The following is an 18,437-nucleotide window of genomic DNA, read 5'->3' as shown; positions in this document are numbered from 1 at the left end:
ACATATCGACTCTCCGAATTGCGAAGCTTGTGCGCGCGGGAGTGCGAATTGTGCAAAAGGCCACCCTAAGGCTCAGGAAGGTCCTATAGGGAATCCCTTTTGGGTTTCCTCATGTTGGTTTCGTCCTTCTAAGTGCTAGAAATTGACACCACACATGCGAAACTCCAGAAGGGGACGGAAGCGGGTCGAACTAAAACGAGGCGGGTCCCACTTCTATGGTTCTAAGATAGTCGAAGGAAGACCCCTAAGGCTAGATCCTAACTCCTACGAGGAATACTAGACCTCACGAAAAGAATGAGGTCAACAATATGTTGTGTTGAATCTACTGTTGATTCTTCGTAGCCTCAATTTTTAGTACCTGCCAAATCACAATCATCCTTTTCTTATCCGAAGGAAGTTAGTACTCACCCTTTTCTTTAGCTGTCTCTTTGTCGCTAACTTTCTCCACGACCCCTTACTTGATGAAGGACACAATTCAACTTGTCGGGCAACTGAAAGTGATGTCTAAAATCATGGCATCTGAAGCATTTCCTGGTCGAGACAGTATTGTTGGTGCAGCTCATATTTGACTTCTTCTTACTCTGTATAGTTTTTATCATCTCCTGACCATACTTCTCAACTGTCTTTCATGCACTCCTATTGATATCTACAACTATGGTTGGTTGTCTGAATGGTGATGGGTGTTTAATCTTCATTTGCTTTCTCTCCACCTTCAGTGTTAAGGTTTGAACGACACTAAAAAATCTGTAAAGCTATAGTTGAATCGCGTTGCTAATGGCGGGTTTCAGGCCTCCTGAGTACTTGGCTATTTGTGCGCTCATCTAGCTCCGTCAGATCACATTTCAATTTATGCTGCATAAATTATCTTGTGCATTCTACTAAGAGCTCTTTTTGCTGCAAGTAGTGGATTCTCAAGAGAAGATCCTGACGATAGTGGGGGTAGGTACTATCGCTGCAACTCTTTCTTCACCTTCTCCAAGGTAGTAATCTTGCTCCGCCCTTCTCTATTTCTCTCTCTTTAGGTACTCCCTCCACAATGACACACTCTTTTTCAGCCTGATAGCAACTAGCTTCAGTTTTCGATCATCTCGTGCATCCTTATTGTAAAAAATCTTCTTGACGGTATGTAATCATTCTTATCTGAAGGCATTCATATTCATTCTCTCCTCGAAATCCAGTACGCCCACTTTCACTTTTGAGTCTGTATCTTCTTATAGACACTTCATCTCCCGGCTCCCTCAATTACTGTATCCCAAAGCATCATGGCATGTATTCTTCTTTGTTGGACTCATCTCTACATAAGGGATTCAGGTGCTCCTCTCCTCTCTCTCTTCATCGGATCTCTCTATCACGCTCTATGTTAACCTCTTCTTGGATTTTTTCTTCAAAATTAGCGAGCCGTTGTAGCACTCAGGGGAGTTCCCACTGCATCTCTTCCATGTAAACTCCTAATCAATGTTCTCCAATTGCCTCCTCAGTTGTATGATTAGAGTTTAGGGCCTGAAGAGTGAAAAGGTGGGAAAGAAAATTTTTTGGGTAAATCAATAAAGGGAAACGTTGTTGGATGGAGATAGAATTGGGTATTAGTGGATGCAAGAAACTATAGGATAGGACTAGGGTTAGGCTAACTGTGATATCAAGTGATATCAGAGTTAACCCAAACAAAAATAGGAAAACAAATATTATATTAAAAAACAAATAGGTTGGGTTACAAATGACATCCTGAAAGGAAAATGTCAACAACAGACATAGGGAAACACAACTAAAGTTGCATCGAAGGTGTGGTGGTTGGTGACTATTGGCGGTCGAAAGGTGACGGTAATGTGGGAAGGCTGAGTAAGTGGGCTGGGTCAGCAGGGGAACAACAAATGTTAGCTGTCCAAGATGGGCAGCAAGCAGCTAGGGTGGCAGGGAAACAATGAGACAGCAAATGAAAGGGTTATTGGGAGGCGATAGTGAGGTAGGATGACTGGACAGAGGTAAAAATCAAAACGAAGGGGTTGAGGGTTGCGGCAATGGTGCAGGTCGGCTGAACAGCGTGTACACAACAAGATGTGGGGGATGGTGGGGTTGTGGCAGCACGCAGGATGGTGGGACAGCAGCAAAACAGCAATTGTAGGACTTGCGGGGCTGCAGCTGTGATGTAGGACAGCTGGAGGGTGATAGGGGTTGAGGCTGGATCCTAGACGGCTGGGAGGAGGTGGAGGGAAGTGCCGGGAAGCTTGGTGGCTGCAAGGGATAGCAATGTGTCGTTTTGCAGAGTGGCTGCAGCTGTGAAGTTAACGGCTGCTGCAAAGGAAGGATACAGGGTGAGAGGAAGTCGAAGATAAATACCAAATCGGGAGCAAGATACATGCCGGAGCATCACTCGACCCTTGGAGGATAATTACCATCTCGGAACGAGATACGGCGGGAGCCCCACTCACCCTTGGATACAACCTAATAAAGTAAAACAGTGGATGTTGGCGATTTCCTTGACAGAATTGCAATAAAAAATTGAAATCTAAATTCTAATACAACACATGTATATAGGAAATGACTTGGAAGGGTGAAGAGAAAAGAGAAAATTTGCTAAAAATTGGGAATGAATTGAAAACGAGGCCGCTCGGTTCTCTCTTTGCCCTTCTCATGAGCCGGGCACGCGTGCGGTCATAAGATTGTGGGAAGCCCGCTTTTACTCCTGTAGCGGAGACGTCCGTGTCATGTGATTTAGAAACATGTCCTTATAATCACTTGCACTGTTAATAATGCTAACACTTTACCTTGATGGTGTGATTTTTGTTCTTACTAATGTCTCTAGTTCAACCTTTGTTTTCCTTAAATTGCTTATATTTACAGCAAGCTCGATATTATTTTGATCTTAAGAGTAGTATTTGTCAGTTTATTAACATATATACGCTATCTTTCTCATGAGCTCGATACCGGATTAAATATTAAAAAACTCTAGATTTTCTGTCTTGATGGTCTTGATCAATTTAAATGGTCTATATTTTAATGTCGGTTAACTATGGTCAAAATCCAGTAGGAATTTGAGTTGCAAGCTTCTTCTTGAGTGGTTCTAAGTTTGTCTCTGTTTAGGCCCAATTGATAATTAAATGAACGTTAAATATCAAATAATTTCAGTAAGAATTTGTAAAATAATAAAAGAAGTTGTAAATGAATTAATTTTTTACAGAGTTCTAATATATTTAACTTAACACATTTGAATCAAAACTAAAAGCACTAAACTAGCCTATAACATTATGTTGAAATGGAAACTGAATGAAATTATTAAAGGAAAAATTTGGCTACATCTTCGTACAAGGAGATGACTTCTTCTGGATTTAGGTGAATTATACTTGTACTGCAGTCTAATTAATCACAGGCCTAACTTTCGCTCATGAGATTTTAACTAAAAGAGAATTTTTAATCATGCTACAAATTGTGAAATACATCAGGCAGCTATTAATAATTATTGTTTAACTCAATGTAGAAGTTAAGTTGGCTTTAAATGTAAAGCTTTGGGCCCGCGTTATATAGTTATTTTGATTTTGAATGTTATAGTGTATATTAGAGTAATATAAATAATGATATGTTCTATGAAATTTTTAAGAATAAAAGGGTGTCAAATAAATGAAGAAGCAACATTTTAAGATTTACTATTACGAACATTAATTGTCATTATAATGACTATAACTATTGTTGGATGGAGCTTTGGTGCTTATGTTGCCTCTATTATGTGAAAGGCTCCAAGTTTTAGTCATGTAAATAAGCTTTCATAAAATGTTGGTGACGTAGGGCTACTTGAGGAGGCCCGCCAAATCGGCCTAGCTGGGACTGCTCTAGCCTTCTTCTGGAATAGCTAACCCTCTTAGGGAGGCTAAAATTGCTGCCTGCCCCGCCGCTTTAATTAAGTGATTGCCGATTTCTATTTCTTCCCTTTTTAATTTCTCTCTTATTGCTACAACATTTCCTAATTAAGTCCTAAGCCCAATTATATACATGGAGATGTTTTACTTAGTGAATTCAGTTTTTGGTGATTATTCTGAGTTCAGGCTCTTGTGTGGAGTGTTTCCCCTGTTTTAGGGCTGTATCTGAGGAGGTGGTGGTTCTCCTTTGTATTGTACTCCAAGGTGGCATTAAATCTTCTTCCCTTTTCCTGTCCAACCCTCCCTCTACCCTCCTTTTCAGCCGTCAGGCTCCCAACATTGCCCTGCCTCCCTTGCCGCCACCCATACAACATCCCGGCCTGTTATCCGACCATTTTTGCCGCTGTCTGGTTATCCCTGCTTGTTGTCCAAGCTTCCCGCCTGCTGCCCCTTCTTCCCACCTGCTGTCTACCCTTTCCACCTGTTGTCCCGCCTCCCCAAACTGTTGTTTTCGCCTCCCCAAACCTGCTATCCAGTCCCAAGATCTGCCCTCCAGCCTGCCTAACACTCGAGCAGGCCGCCGCCTTTTCGTTGTCTGGCAAGCCTCCCCTTTCCATTGCTTTCCTGCACGTCAACCACCTTCCAGCACCCCTCCCGGCTCGTCCCAGCAACCACTCGGTTCTCCTAGAAGTTGCAGTCCCCCCTCTAGTCAGTCGACCGACCCTCTTTAGCTGACTGTCCCTTCCTTTCCGGTTGTGTCTTCTAGCCCGAGAAAGCCCTCCTTGCTCTTTTCTGTGCTGTCGTCGTTGGATGTCCTGTCCAGAAGCCACCCACACCTGTTGTTGTTGATTATACTGCCACCTCTTGGGGCCTTCTTCTTACAGCTACCGCCCACACCCGCTGTGCTGTCGTCGTTGGATGTCCTGTCCAGAAGCCGCCCACACCCATTGTTGTTGATTATACTGCCACCTCTTGGGGCCTTCTTCTTACAGCTACCGCCCACACCCGTTAGCCTCCCCGGCGCCTCCACCACCTGCTGTCGCCTTTTGTAGTCACCAGCCGAGCCTAATTTTCCTTCGACATCCCTAGATACTCTCTCGAGGTCTACCACGAATTGTGCTAGCCTTGTTTCTTGTTTGTTCCATTGTCATGCTGAAATTTGCTTGTACTAATTGCGTGAGTAATAATATTTCTTTATCGTCGTCACGTGTTACATTAACTCCGGTATCATTTGGTATCAGAGTTAGCCTAACCCTAGTCCTATGGTAGAGTTCCCTAGAGCCCGTCAAAAATTTTTTTTGTCTCGTTCTTTTCCTTTTCATTCTGTCTTTTCTTTCCTTTTGCAGATCTCAAACAATCAATTATGCCCCCAAAGAGAAATATGCTTGAGCTTACCTGGAAGAGATACGGCGAGAGCTCCGCCGTCTTCAACAAAGGCTTGTAAAGCTTGAAGAGTTAACATAGGAAGAGGTTACCTTCGACTGGGATTTGGAGAGTTGAAGCAGAGAAAGAAATTACAATATGAATCCCTTCCATGGGGAAACTTTCAGTAATGAAGAAGACTGATAACGATGTTTCAGAGTATAATATCATAGGAAACCTAGAGGAGGGAGAATTTCTGAGAGTAGATGTTATTTGGAGGACACAGAGACTACGAAGTTGAAATGGGTTTACCCATGATTGAAGGAGACATGGATCCAGATGAATTTTTGGATTGGCTACAATCTATTGAACTGATATTCGAGTATAAGGAGGTGTCAGAAGATGGACGGGTCAAGCTAGCCACCATTAAACTAAAGAAGAGCGCTTCCTTATGGTGGGAGAATGTGCAGAGACAGAGGAAAAAAGAAGGCGGTGAGAAGATTATTAGGTGGGAGAAGATGCATAAGACAATGCAAAAGTACCTGCCACCCCACTATTGCAGGATATGTTTATGAAATTCCACAATTTACAGTGGAGGAGTTCACAACCCAGTTCGATCACTTACAGCCGAAGTGCGAATTGATGGAGCCAGAAGAGCATACAGTTGTCAGATATATTGGTGGACTTAAACCTGTCATTAGCAATGTGGAGCAAATGCAACAATATTGGACGTTGGAAGATGTCCAGACAGTAGACTTGAATGTAAAGAGACAACAAAAACAGAGCAAGCAACAATCATTTTTCAGACAACATCCTCCGGTAGGCAAGAATTTAGCATCAACTCAGAGTTAGGGAAGTTGAGACTTCTTACTCAGAGACATTCTTAGTTGTATTCACTGAAGTTGCCGCAGAAGGAGAATCAGATCAACGTCAGCCGATGATGTTTAGTAGAGTTCTCTCTTCGGGGCCAACTACAGTACCAAGTGTGGTGTGACGTCCTTATGGACAACCATCACCTTCTGTTGGGACCACCATGGCAGTTTGATCGGAGGACTCAACACGATGGATTCAGAAGCACATATTCCTTCACCAAAAAGGGGAAGCACATAATTCTGCTTCCCTCGGCAGAGCCCGAGATTACAGGAGCTTTTACCAGCAGAGTGGCGTCAGTGGGTTCATTTTTAATGTTGACACCAGACGAGACAACTAAAACACCCGCTCTACATATAGGACCGATACGACCTCACTAAAACACTCGCTCCATATATAGGACCAATAAGCCGTGGGCGAAGGCTCAGGTTACTCTCATTGCTTGCCTGCATGAACCAACTGTGGGTTATTTCGAGAAGATTCAATATTACATGTAAGGCATGCAGTCCCAAAAAATTGGACTGAGATGGTTGTACGCTCACAAGTGCAACCAACAGTGGGATTCAAGTGCAGCCAAGATTGAAGATAAGGGACCAAAAGTTTCAATGAATTGGGTTAAAGCTCCCCCAACCCCGGGAGACTGACGTGGGGCTACTTGAGGAGGTCGGCCAAACTGAGGCCAGTCTAGCCTTCTGCTGGACGGGGAGGCTGGAATTGTCGCCCCCCACTCCCCCTTCCCTTCTCTCTCCAATCCTCTTTCTTTTTAATTTCTTTGTTATTTTACAACATTGTCTAACATAAGTCATAATCCCTATTATATATATGGGAGTGCTTTGCTTAGGAAAATTTTGTTTTCGGTGATTTTTTTGAGTTCAAATTCTTGTGTGGAGTGTTTCCCCTGTTTTAGGGCTATATTCTAGGAGGTGGTGGTGCTTCTTCAGTATCCTACTCCGAGTTGGTATTGTATCTCTTCCTTTTTCTTGTCCAACCCTCTCTCCTTCTCAGCCACTAGCCTCCCAGCATTGCCCAACGGCCTTTGCCGCCACCCATACAACATCTTAGCCTGCTGTCCAACCCTTCCTGCCACTGTCCAATCATCCCTGCTTTCTGTCCAGCCTTCTCATTTGTTGCCTCTTCTTCCCACATGTTGTTTTACGTCCCCAAACCTGCCATCCAGCCCCCAGGACCTGCCCTCCAGCTTGCCTACCATTCCAGCAGGCCGTTACCTTGTTGCTGTCCAGCAGGACTCCCCTTTCCGCTGTTGTCCTGCTGGTTGGCCACCTTCCAGCACTCCTCCTGGCTCCTTCCAACAGCAGCGATCCAGCCACTCCAGCCGGCCATCCTGCCCTCTAGAAAGCTGCCCCTTCCCCTCCGGCTGTGTCTTGCAGCCGGGACAACCCTCCTTGCTCTTATCTGCGCTGCCGCAGTCGACTGCCCTGTCTTGTCCAGCAACCAACCGCACCTGTTGCTGCTACCGACACCGCCACCACTTGCGGCCCTTCTCCTTACGGCTGCCACCTTTTCTTGTCACCAGCTGGCTCTAATTCACTGTCAACGTCCCCAAATACTCTCTCTAGGCTGATCACGGATTGTGCTAGTTTTGTTTCTTGTTTGTTTTTTTCTTTGTTTTGTTGTCATGTTGAACTTGGCTTGTACTTCAATTGCTTGAGTAATGATATTTGTTTATTGTCGTCGTTGGTTGCTTTAACTCTGGTATCAGTTGGTTAAGGGTGCATACACCAACTTTTCCTCAGACCCTACCTTGCATTTCTTGGAGCATACCATTTTTATTGGAGGATGAATTTTTATGACTGCATTGAAGATATTGTTGAGGTGATAAATTTGAGAAAAATAACTTCTGTGGTATATAATCATTTTGGTTTATATAAGTTCGACTGTTTTGATCTTTTGTAATGCAGTAGTGAATGGCGAGATACTGAGAACATATTATTTTCATATGATTTTATTGATGATTGAGAATTATGAAGATCTATTTATTGGTTATTGAGACAAAAATGTGCTAAATTTATATTAGAGAAATAAATAGTATTAGAAGTTTTGTACTGATAAAGATCGCTTAATCACAATCTAGTTAACAGTGATTATCAATTCTGTAAATTTTCTTGCATAATTATTAATTGAAGAAGCTTTACATGCAAGCTTGGTGCCGTTTTCGTAAATCCCTCTGCACGCTTTTATCCACTAGCAGCATGATATGTTTAAGATTCGGAAAATGTTCACGGATACATTAGTTTAAGTACCGTGTATCATGAATTATCCAATATTGGCTTTTAGAGGTCAATAAATATAGATTTCAGAACTTGTTATACTTGTATTTTCAATTATATTTCCAGGCATTCTTCTTCACACTTGTTTGTTTCTTGTATATTTATTTTTTCAGATCGAGGATTTTATTGCCAGGGCTGATGAGCTCAATGATGTCTCTCAATCATATCAGTCACCCACACCAGGGCAAGTGCTGTGTGAGCACAAGGATACAAATGAACCTCATTTTGCTCATGGACTTTGCAGACAATGTTTCAATGAAGTAATTTCTAGGTTTATTACTCTGCGATAATTTGTTACATGGGCTTTATTTTAGTATTATTTTCATGTTTATGCAGTTTATTAAAATATCAGGGGGACTTAAGGGAGGTGCAGAGCCTCCAGCCTTTCAGAATGCTGAGAAGCAGAGGATGGAGAAGGCCAGAGCTGAGGCTAAGGTGATTGAAGCAAATGCAGTACATTATAAAACAATAGGATAACCATGTTTTCAGACTTTTCATCATACCTTTTTACCATCCTTTTATTTTTCTTTTAGAACTGAAATAACCTCAAGAAGATAAATTGTGTTTTGCAAAATTTCAAATAAATTTTAAGTCCCCTGGATTATTCACTTGTGGACAGTTTAATCCCAAAGTGTAATAATATTTCTCTAATTTACTCTATCATATAGGGTCAACCTTAAATGATCTATCACGTAGAAATTGATGGATATCAACATATAAAACTGATCCCAATTTTATTTCTGTGAGACTATTTGAGATCAATTTTGTTTGGTAAAGGGACTAAAATTGAGATATGTGATGCTCTAGAACTGAATTCACCATGGCAATGGACGCAATAATTTTCAGGCTCAACTCATCAAAATTTCTACCTAATGTTTTTGTTATTACTAATTTTGTTTATTAGTTTCCATTACTATTTTCTCTGACCTTTTTTTTTTTTTTTTTTCTTGGATATGCAATAGACTGACTCATCATCAAAGCCCACTGCAGATTCAACTGGATGTGCAACAAGTGCGTCCCAAGGACCGAATCTTAATGGTATATGGGCTACTTTGGATCCACTGCGGACATGCAGTGCTATCCAAGTTCTCTTTTTTATCATCATGATCAGCCTATCAGCTATATATGTTAGGTCTTTACTTGCATCAAGTTATGCATGATGGTTTAGTCACAATTAATCTTTTCTGACAGGACATCATTTTGCGGATTGTTTTGCTTACAATGACTCGGAGCAGGATTTGCATGAAGAAGGAACTGGAGACCCTGAAAGCTTTTCTGATATCGATGATGTTGAGGTTTTGTGTCTCTATAGAGCTGCTTGCCCTCCTTAGCAACAATTTTCATTCATTTGCTATTGCCTAATATTTTGGGAATTTATATGAAACATGGTAACATTTCCAAATATTTTAAAACAAGGCTATTTGTGATATTGAAATGGGAAAATAATTTATTTAAACTCTTACTATCAAGGACCTTTGTAGATAATAGATTTATAATGTGGGCGGTCGTTAAAATTGCTTCCACACAAATATTATTTGGGCATTGTTTTGGGATATTCTTAAAAAAAAGAGTTCTTGTGATATGGCCTTTCTTTCATTTGGTGATTTTATTTTGTTAGGGTCTATTCATATATTAAGGTGTACTTCATGTGTTATTCCTTTTGTTTAGAAGTGAATGTTTAAATTAGTCTTTGGTATTGTTCAATTGAGTTTTATAATTTTAACTTCAATTTGATTTTTTATCTTGATAAAAAGATGTAGGAAAGATGTGCTTACATTACTTTTGGCTTTTAATAAAATGATTCTTTGCACTTCAGTGCAATCAATGATGAAAGGTATTAACCATTGGGTGTCAGTGAAATTAGGTGTGGATTGACCTCAGATGCATTATGAATATGAGTTTTTGTGTCATTCAATAGAAAATTGGTATGTTTATGTTTTTTGATTTCACAAACATCATAATGAAAGTTTTCATATATTAGTTTTTTTTCTTAATGACGGTGAAAATACGTTTTTGAAAACAATAAAGAATGGGTGTTTTAAGGTGTCGAGTTTTCTTCCTAATGGTAGGTATTTAAGAAATTTTTAGATCATAGATATTGAAGGACATATATAGTTTTTTTATAATTGGTTTTTTTGGTGATAGTATCCATTTTTTTTTTAGCAAGCTCATTCATCCTCCTCGTGCCTTATTCTTGAAAGCTAATATGAAGGATAAAATATAATTTTGCTCTTGGAATCTTTAGTTTTCTTTGGGAAGGTTGACATGCTGTTAAACATAAATATTTTAGATACATGAAGGACATTTCTGAGTGTGAGTGATTTCTTTATTAGTATTTCTTTGATCTTTCGTGGTGGTTGAGTATCCATCAGTTATACTTATTTTTTTGTTGCTAAGACAAGATGCATATAAAATAAAATTGTTAGAGGAGTTGGTCATAAATGATATAGGAGTCGAAAATTTTGTAATGTAATTGCTATGGATATTCTTTAGTGCTTCTAACAAGTTTTTTTGGTCTTTCTGTGCTTTATAAATTGACTAATTTTCTGATTATTAAAATTCTTTTTAAGAACTTACAAATCAACTATGGTCATTTTAGACGGTTCCTTCCCTTTAACTGCGATGTTGAATTGATGTTTTGTAACTATCCAATTATATTTAGATTGCATCCCTCAAATTTGAGAGAACCCAATACGAAGGATGTGTAGGTATTATTAGGAAAACCATGGTTTTATTCATGAGAAAAAGTATAAAGAGAAAAAAAAGGCAATGTGGCGATGTAGGTTACAAAAATGGGAACTGTTTGCGGCAAATGCATCAATGAAGGTTGCAGTTATTGAAAAATATGAAGAAGAAGAATGCGGCAATGAAAGCTGCAGTAGTAAATAATTATGGGAAAGGAAGAGAATGCGATGATGAAGGGTATAAGATCATGGTAATGTAACGATGAAGATTGTGTCAATGGAACAAAAACAAGAGACAAAGTTTAGGGATTTGATATTATGATAAGAATTGATTGAGTCTTTTGTTCCAACATTTGTATAGTATTTATACGATCCTAGGTGAACTTTAGGGAACATACTAAATCAAGAAATAATAATTACCTTAGTCCATAGACTGATGGGCAGACAAAATACTAATCATTGAATAATTATAATAATCTACGGATTGATGAGTAAGAAGTAGAGATTCTAAGGATGATTGTGGTGGCAGCAAAAAGGAAGGAGGTTGGAAGTTTCAATGAGTGTTAGTCCTAGTTGGCAAAAATTATGCAAAAGTTTCACGGCTTAATAGGGTTTTCTTTCTATAGATTTTTCAATGGATATACAACGTTTATTTTGTCCGAAATTGTATTATTAAAATTATATTTTTAGGTTCTGATGTCATTTTACACCATAGGTTGATGGTTACCTTCACAATGAAGAGGAAAAGAAATATAAGAAGATCATATGGGAAGAAATGAACAGAGAATACCTTGAGGTAAAGTAATCTTTTGATTCATGATATTGTCAACTCACACAATCCATGCATAAGATAGTTCAGTCTTAATCTTGAACAGGAGCAAGCAGCCAAGGAAGCTGCTGCCGCTGCTGCAGAAGCAGCTGAAAAAGCTTATGTGGCTACTATGTGTAATAATTCCGAAGAATTTCGTTCGGCACAAGAACTGGCAGCAGCTACTGCAGCAGCATTGGAAAATTCTAAAAAGGTAGCTCAGTAGAAGAAATCATTCCATGTTCTTTAATTTCTTGTTTTTATTATCTCTTTATAGTTGCAAGTTAAAGTATCTTATTTTTTTAATTAGTTGTCATGTTTCATTTTTTGATTAAATATCTGCTTAATCTGTAATCTTTTCCTGACCTATCTGTTTTAAATATCTTCAGTATGCTATGTTAAAACTTTATGGCATTTACATACATGCAAGCCAATTCCTATGTATTATATATCTTACACCTAAGCTTTACTTTTTAGATTTTATACCACCCAAATCTCTTCTATCACAAAAGATATCACCATTTTAAGTTTTTAATGCACCTTGTCATGCATAGTTAAGGTGGCATATATGTAAAAATTGAAGTTTAGGTGTTAGATATGTAAATACCTAGGATTTGAGTGGTATGTATGTAGATCTTCCTAAATTCTTTTAAAATGACTTCCTATATTCCTTGTCATGTTTATGAAGTGTGCCTCGTGACAATGATTTCTTCCTGTCATAAAGGTAAAGCATATAAAAAGGGAAAATAAATGAGAAGCAAAAAAGAAGAAAACTTTTTAAGTTCTCTTAAGTCTATTCTTGTTCTCACATTAATGGCTATTCCTCAGTGACATTATTTTGTTTGTTTGTCATTTTAATACCAATGCCTTACTTTAACTTGGATATTTTTTACTTCTAAATAAGTACTTACTAATCTGCTTTTTTAATTCAGATAGTTACCAACACCAAATTTTTGGATGTTAACTTGTTGCTTATTTTGTGCAAATTGCTTTTAATCATTTTAGGATGTTAAGATGTTATTTTTTTAATATTTTAATAGTTTAGGATGCAAATATGTTATTTCTTACTTTGAACTTTGAACTTTGAACTTAATGCAATACTTGTTATTTTTGCACAATTTGTTGATTTTGAAGATTGGGCCTCAGAATGTCTCATAGTTTATGCCTAATCTCATGGACGAAAATGTCGAAAAATGCTTTAATACACAATTGCATACTTTTAAACTTTGTTCTAATCATTTATGTATGCATCTCATTCGCAATCGTTAAATCCACTTTTATTCACCATTGTTGTATAACAAACACATTGTGCTGATTTAAGGCTTCTTTGAATTATGCTAGGCAATTCTACTATGGAAGCTATACATTTATTGAGAGGCTTGATGGAGATGTACAAAGAGCTTAAGAATATATATGATTCTTATTGATTTAGAAAAAGCTTGTGATAAGGTTCCAGGAGAAGTTCTTTGGAGAGTTCTAGTAAAGAAAGCGTTGATATGAATTATATTCAAGTCATTAAAGATATGTATAGTTGTTATTTGTGTTTGAATAGAAGGATTGAATAGAAGGATAATTGACCAAGTATTTTCCTATTTCAGTTGGATTACATCAGGGATCGACTTTAAGCCCATATTATTTAGATTTCGCTCTGGATGCTCTTACTGGACATCTACAGGAGCATGTACCTTGGTGTATGCCTTTTGCTGATTTCCTTCTTGTGAATAAGACGAGAAATAGCTCACAAAAAACTTGAATTTTGAAGGTTTATTTTAGAGTTTAAAGACCTTCGTTTTAGTAGATAGAAAACTGAATACATGAAATGTAATTTTAGTAGTAGTAGATCTAGTGGTAGAGTTGTAACAATGGGTGATCAAATCATTGAAAGGAGTGGACGTTTTAGATATCTTGGGTCCATTGTTCAAAGTGATGGTGATAATGCTATTAGTTGAATTCAAGTTGGATGGTTGAAATGGAGGAATGCATTGGAACTAATGTTTGATAGAAGTACTGCTTAGGCTTGAAGGAAAATTTTATAAGATGGTGGTGAGACCTGCAATGTTTAATGGCACATAATGTTGGCCTATAAAAGAGAATCATAAAACTAAAGTGTTATTGAGATGAGAATGCTCAAGTGGATGAGTGACTTTACACTTAGGGACAAAATGCGAAGTGAATAAATCTGTTAAAGGGTTTGTGCATCTCTTAGATGGTTTGATTAACGTTAGGCATTGACCATCTGATGATTCAGTTATAAGAGTAGATGTGTTAGATTTGACTCGTGTTATGAAAGATAGAGGCAGACGGACCTAAAAAGGCCGGAGCATGTTGTATAAAAAAATATCACAATTTATTAGAAATAAATGAAAATATGACACTCAATAGGACACGATGGAGAAAAAAAATTCATGTAGGCGGCCCCTAGTGGGATAATGGCTTCTTCTTCTTCTTGTTTTTTTTTTGAATGAGCCCATTTATATATGGTGGCAATTTGCTTGTAAGTATTGAGAATATAGGGTAAATCAAATGCATGGGCTTTAAAATCTTAAATGTTTAGAAAAAAAGTAAATACAAAGTAATTTTTTAAAGGATTTAAAATTCCCTTAAGTTCATTTTTAGTGTAAAATTTAAGGGTATTCTAAATGTCCTGCACGCATGAAGAAGCTTCACAGCGTCCTCTGCATGTAGCATTTGACCCTGCTGACGCTGTTGTTGTAGAACTCACTCTCTCTGCTGTCGCTCCTCTGATATGTCTTAACCAAAAAAAAATTATATATTGATTCACTTTTCACTCCAAACACCAAAAAGTAAATTATTGGATTAATTTTACAGTTAAGTAAATACCATAAACCATTTCAAATGCATTGATTTTAGTTTAAATCCTGCAATTTAAATACTTGCACTGAATAACCTCTTATACTTGATCCTTTTTCTTGTATTTTTGTCAGTACAAATTTTCATTTCTCAACTTGTAACTGATCATTCTTTCAGGAAAAGAAGCGAAAGCGAGCAGAAGAGAAAAAGAACTCAATGCCTGCTAAATCTCCTCTTGAAGCAACATGCCAACTACTAAAACGAAAGGTGCGTATCCTTTGTTGGTTTAATCTTAAATCCAAATCGTTGCTCTTTTTTTTTTTTTTATTTATTTTTTTATTTTTTTTTTTTATATTTTTAAGATTATTTATCCTTTTCATGAATTAGTTTTGGTTAATGTTTATTTTAAAGTTTGCTTGATTGCGCCATGCATCGATCTCTAACTGTTATGATGTTAATAATGGTGTTGTGGGTGCAGTCTTTTAGTTCAAAAATTAATTACAAGGCGCTGGAGAGTCTGTACACGGTATGCTGCTCTTTCAGTTTCACAGTAATTTGAAGCACTTCTGTTATTGTTTTTTTTAAACCATAGATTGATTGTTCATTAAATTATTATTGCTTTTATTAGCGTGCCTCTCCAAACTTATGTATTTACTGGAATACCATATAACTTTCTATAACTACTTTGTATACTACCTTATCTTACTAAACTCAGATGTCACAATCATTTGATTTATCCCCTATTCTTGACATTTTTCTACTCCAGTTTTAAACCTTTTACCAATTTCAATTTTGTACTGCATGGAATCTGAGCAGGATGGTGCAAAGCAACAACAGACTGAGATTGGTGATGGAGAAGCTGACAATGGTGAGGTGAAGGGACTTGATGAAGATGCTGCGGCAGATGGTAGAGATGGCTTTGGGACACAGGAAAATGTCGAAGAAGACCGACATGATTATGATTATGATTATGGTGATGGAGATGATGGCTATGGTGATGTTAATGATAACTATTATCACAACGAAGATGATAATTATGGTTATGGAGATGATGACTATGGCTATGATTAGTGGTGCGCTTCCCTTCAGCCTTGTCACCATACTGCCATTCAGGTCAGATATGTATGTATTTATTATTCTTTTTATGCAGCTTGACAAATGATTTTTAACATCTTTGTATTTGCTAAGTTGCGTTCATTTTGACAGTTTGTTTAGCTTTTTTTTTTAAAAACGTTCATTTTGACAGTTTGTTTAGCTTTTTTTTTTTTTAAATTTTAATTAACTAATTGGTGGTGTATTATTATATTGTTTAATTGCAATTGTAGGATGTAGATCTGTAATCTGCATGCCTTCGGTAATTTTTTAGATAAATTGCACCATGAAACTAGAAAGAGTTCCTGTTATGTACCTTTCATTTTAATTTCCTTAGATTATTTTGATTTTTTTGGGGGCATTTAGGTGCATAACCACCAATTCCTATGTATTTACATATCTTACATATAAACTTTTCTTTTTTATATATTTATACCATTCAAAAATGATATACACGTTGTCATGCGTAGGTAAGGTAGCATGCATGTAAAAATTGAAGTTTAGATGTTGGATATGTAAATGCATTTGGGTATGCATGTAAATCTTCCATTTTTTAAATAAATTACACCTTAAAAACACTCCAAATATAACTAACTTCTTGAGGTCATCTGCATATTTGAAAAATGCAAAGCTTGCGCAAATAGAGTGATGGATATAGGGATAAAGTAAAAAAAGGAAGGCTTTGATCTCTTCAAGGCTTTGATCTCTTCATTGCTTCACTGCCGAGTACTGAGATATCTAATTATTTCGGAGGAATTTTTTTATTAATGCAAATTTTGTCTATTTTGGATTTGTGGAAATTTTATTTTTATCCACTTTCATTTCATTTATGATTATTATTATTATTATTATTATTATTATTATTATTATTATTATTATTATTATTATTATTATTATTATTATTATTATTATTATTATTATTATTATTATTATTATTATTATTATTATTATTATTATTATTATTATAAATACAAATAATATTGTTAATCAATTATTTATTTCTTTAATATTATTTTTTGAGCTTAAATTATTAAAGATAATCGAATAAAAATATATATGGTAGATTACCGCTTAGTTCTCATTATGTCGAAGTGTCAAGATTTAACTGTTTCTAATCAAATAAATAATCGGTCATTTTTTTTGTAAGTGAAAGAGCAAGAGTGCGCAAAGCGTAGAGCTGCTCATGAGTTTCATGCAGCGGTGTCTCAGGGTCAAAAATTCTGACATTGGCTTAATGTAGGGTAGAAAAATAATATTTAAGTCATGGGCTGCCCATCACCCCAAAAGAGGTTTTTTGGGAGGTGAAAATTGGTATCAGAGCAAATTATTGTTTGCAAGTGTGTGGACTCTCTATGGTCCAATGGGACCCTCGGTGGAGCCGATTTGTGACGAAGACATCACGTGATTAGGTGGAGGAAATATAACGGATAAAAAATCTCACATAGGCTAGGTGAAAGACCGAAAAATATTATTTAAGTCATTGGTTGCCTATCACCTTGAAGAGTTCTTTTGTGAGTTTGTTTGTTTAAAAAATAATTAATTATATTATATTAAAATTTAAAATTTTATTTTTAAGATTTTAAAATATTAAAGAAATAATTGTTTATATTTAATGAAGTGATTTTGTGTAATGCATTTTTATTCTGTTTTATTTATTATTTTATTATAATATTAATTTGAACTAATGTTATTTTATTTTTTTTAATCAAAAGGTTAGCTTGTGACTTAGTTGGAGATTGTAGAATTAAGTTCACGCTTGAACTTCAGCTTAAATAATTAATGAAGCTTTAAGTTCAAGCTCGAGCTCAGCTCAACTTGTATTTGTATTTGCATATGTAATTAAAAAGTTTCTTTAGATTTAAAGCAATGCTAGATGTAGCAACGACTTGGTATTGCGAAGGTTATTATATAATGTTTTGATTAGGAGTGTAAGTGAGTCAAGCCGACACATGAGCCGGCTCCAGCTCAACTGGATAATCGGCTTGTGAACATAGCTCGGCAAGTTAACAAGTCAAGCTCAAGCTAGTCCTGACTCGACTAGTGAGCCGACTCATTCAAAAAAATATTAATACAAAATATATTCAAATTTTATTAAATTTAAAGATTTTATCTTAAGAGTATTAAAATATTAAGAAAATAATATCTTATATTATAGAATATGTGATTTCTTATTATTTTTCTTTTAATTGTTGATTTTATTTGTTATTTTATTATAAGGCTAGCTTAAGTTAATATAATTCTCTCTTTTATGATAAACAAGCTAACTCGAACTTGCAGACTTAAGCTTGAGCTCGAGCTGAAACTCGATAAAATTAATCCAGCTCAAGCTTAAGTCGATGGTAGCTCGAGCTCGATTCAATTTGTTTACACCCCTAGTTTTGATATTGTATGGCGAAAATTGAAATATATCACAGGTCGGGGTCGGCTCGAAAAGCAATATCAGTTGTGATACTCATCCATTAAATATTGGAAAGGAATATATATATATATATATATTGAGAGTGTGTCGTGCATCCTGACCTGTTGGTTGGCATCCACGGTATTAAATCCCTCGGGGCAGGGGTTCGAATCCAATCTGGCACAGCTGGCCTTAAGAAGGTGGTACTTGAATTCCTAAGCACATTAGGGTGGTTGGAGACTTGTATAATTGTCTCTCGTCATTTCTTTTATATAT

General features: G+C 36.8%; 1 protein-coding gene across 7 annotated transcripts in view; it reads left to right on the top strand.

Annotated features, from left to right (window-relative positions):
* LOC110024264 (transcription factor IIIB 60 kDa subunit) overlaps positions 1-15,896 on the top strand; it is a 69,290-nt gene extending 53,394 nt beyond the window's left edge. For all 7 annotated transcript variants that reach the window (XM_020724137.1, XM_020724130.1, XM_020724131.1 and 4 more), the window contains 9 exons: positions 8,482-8,628; positions 8,705-8,803; positions 9,331-9,406; positions 9,560-9,663; positions 11,768-11,848; positions 11,928-12,074; positions 14,849-14,938; positions 15,150-15,197; positions 15,488-15,896. In XM_020724137.1, the coding sequence (XP_020579796.1) occupies positions 8,482-8,628; positions 8,705-8,803; positions 9,331-9,406; positions 9,560-9,663; positions 11,768-11,848; positions 11,928-12,074; positions 14,849-14,938; positions 15,150-15,197; positions 15,488-15,742 (1,047 nt within the window). In that variant the 3' untranslated portion in view covers positions 15,743-15,896. The remainder of the gene's footprint in view (positions 1-8,481; positions 8,629-8,704; positions 8,804-9,330; positions 9,407-9,559; positions 9,664-11,767; positions 11,849-11,927; positions 12,075-14,848; positions 14,939-15,149; positions 15,198-15,487) is intronic.
* Positions 15,897-18,437: the final 2,541 nt, after the last annotated feature.

This window comes from Phalaenopsis equestris, unplaced genomic scaffold, assembly GCF_001263595.1.
Source record: "Phalaenopsis equestris unplaced genomic scaffold, ASM126359v1 Scaffold000251, whole genome shotgun sequence".
Taxonomy (NCBI): Eukaryota; Viridiplantae; Streptophyta; class Magnoliopsida; order Asparagales; family Orchidaceae; genus Phalaenopsis; species Phalaenopsis equestris.
Note: the sequence above shows the minus strand (reverse complement) of the source record. Positions and strands in the feature narration are given on the sequence as shown.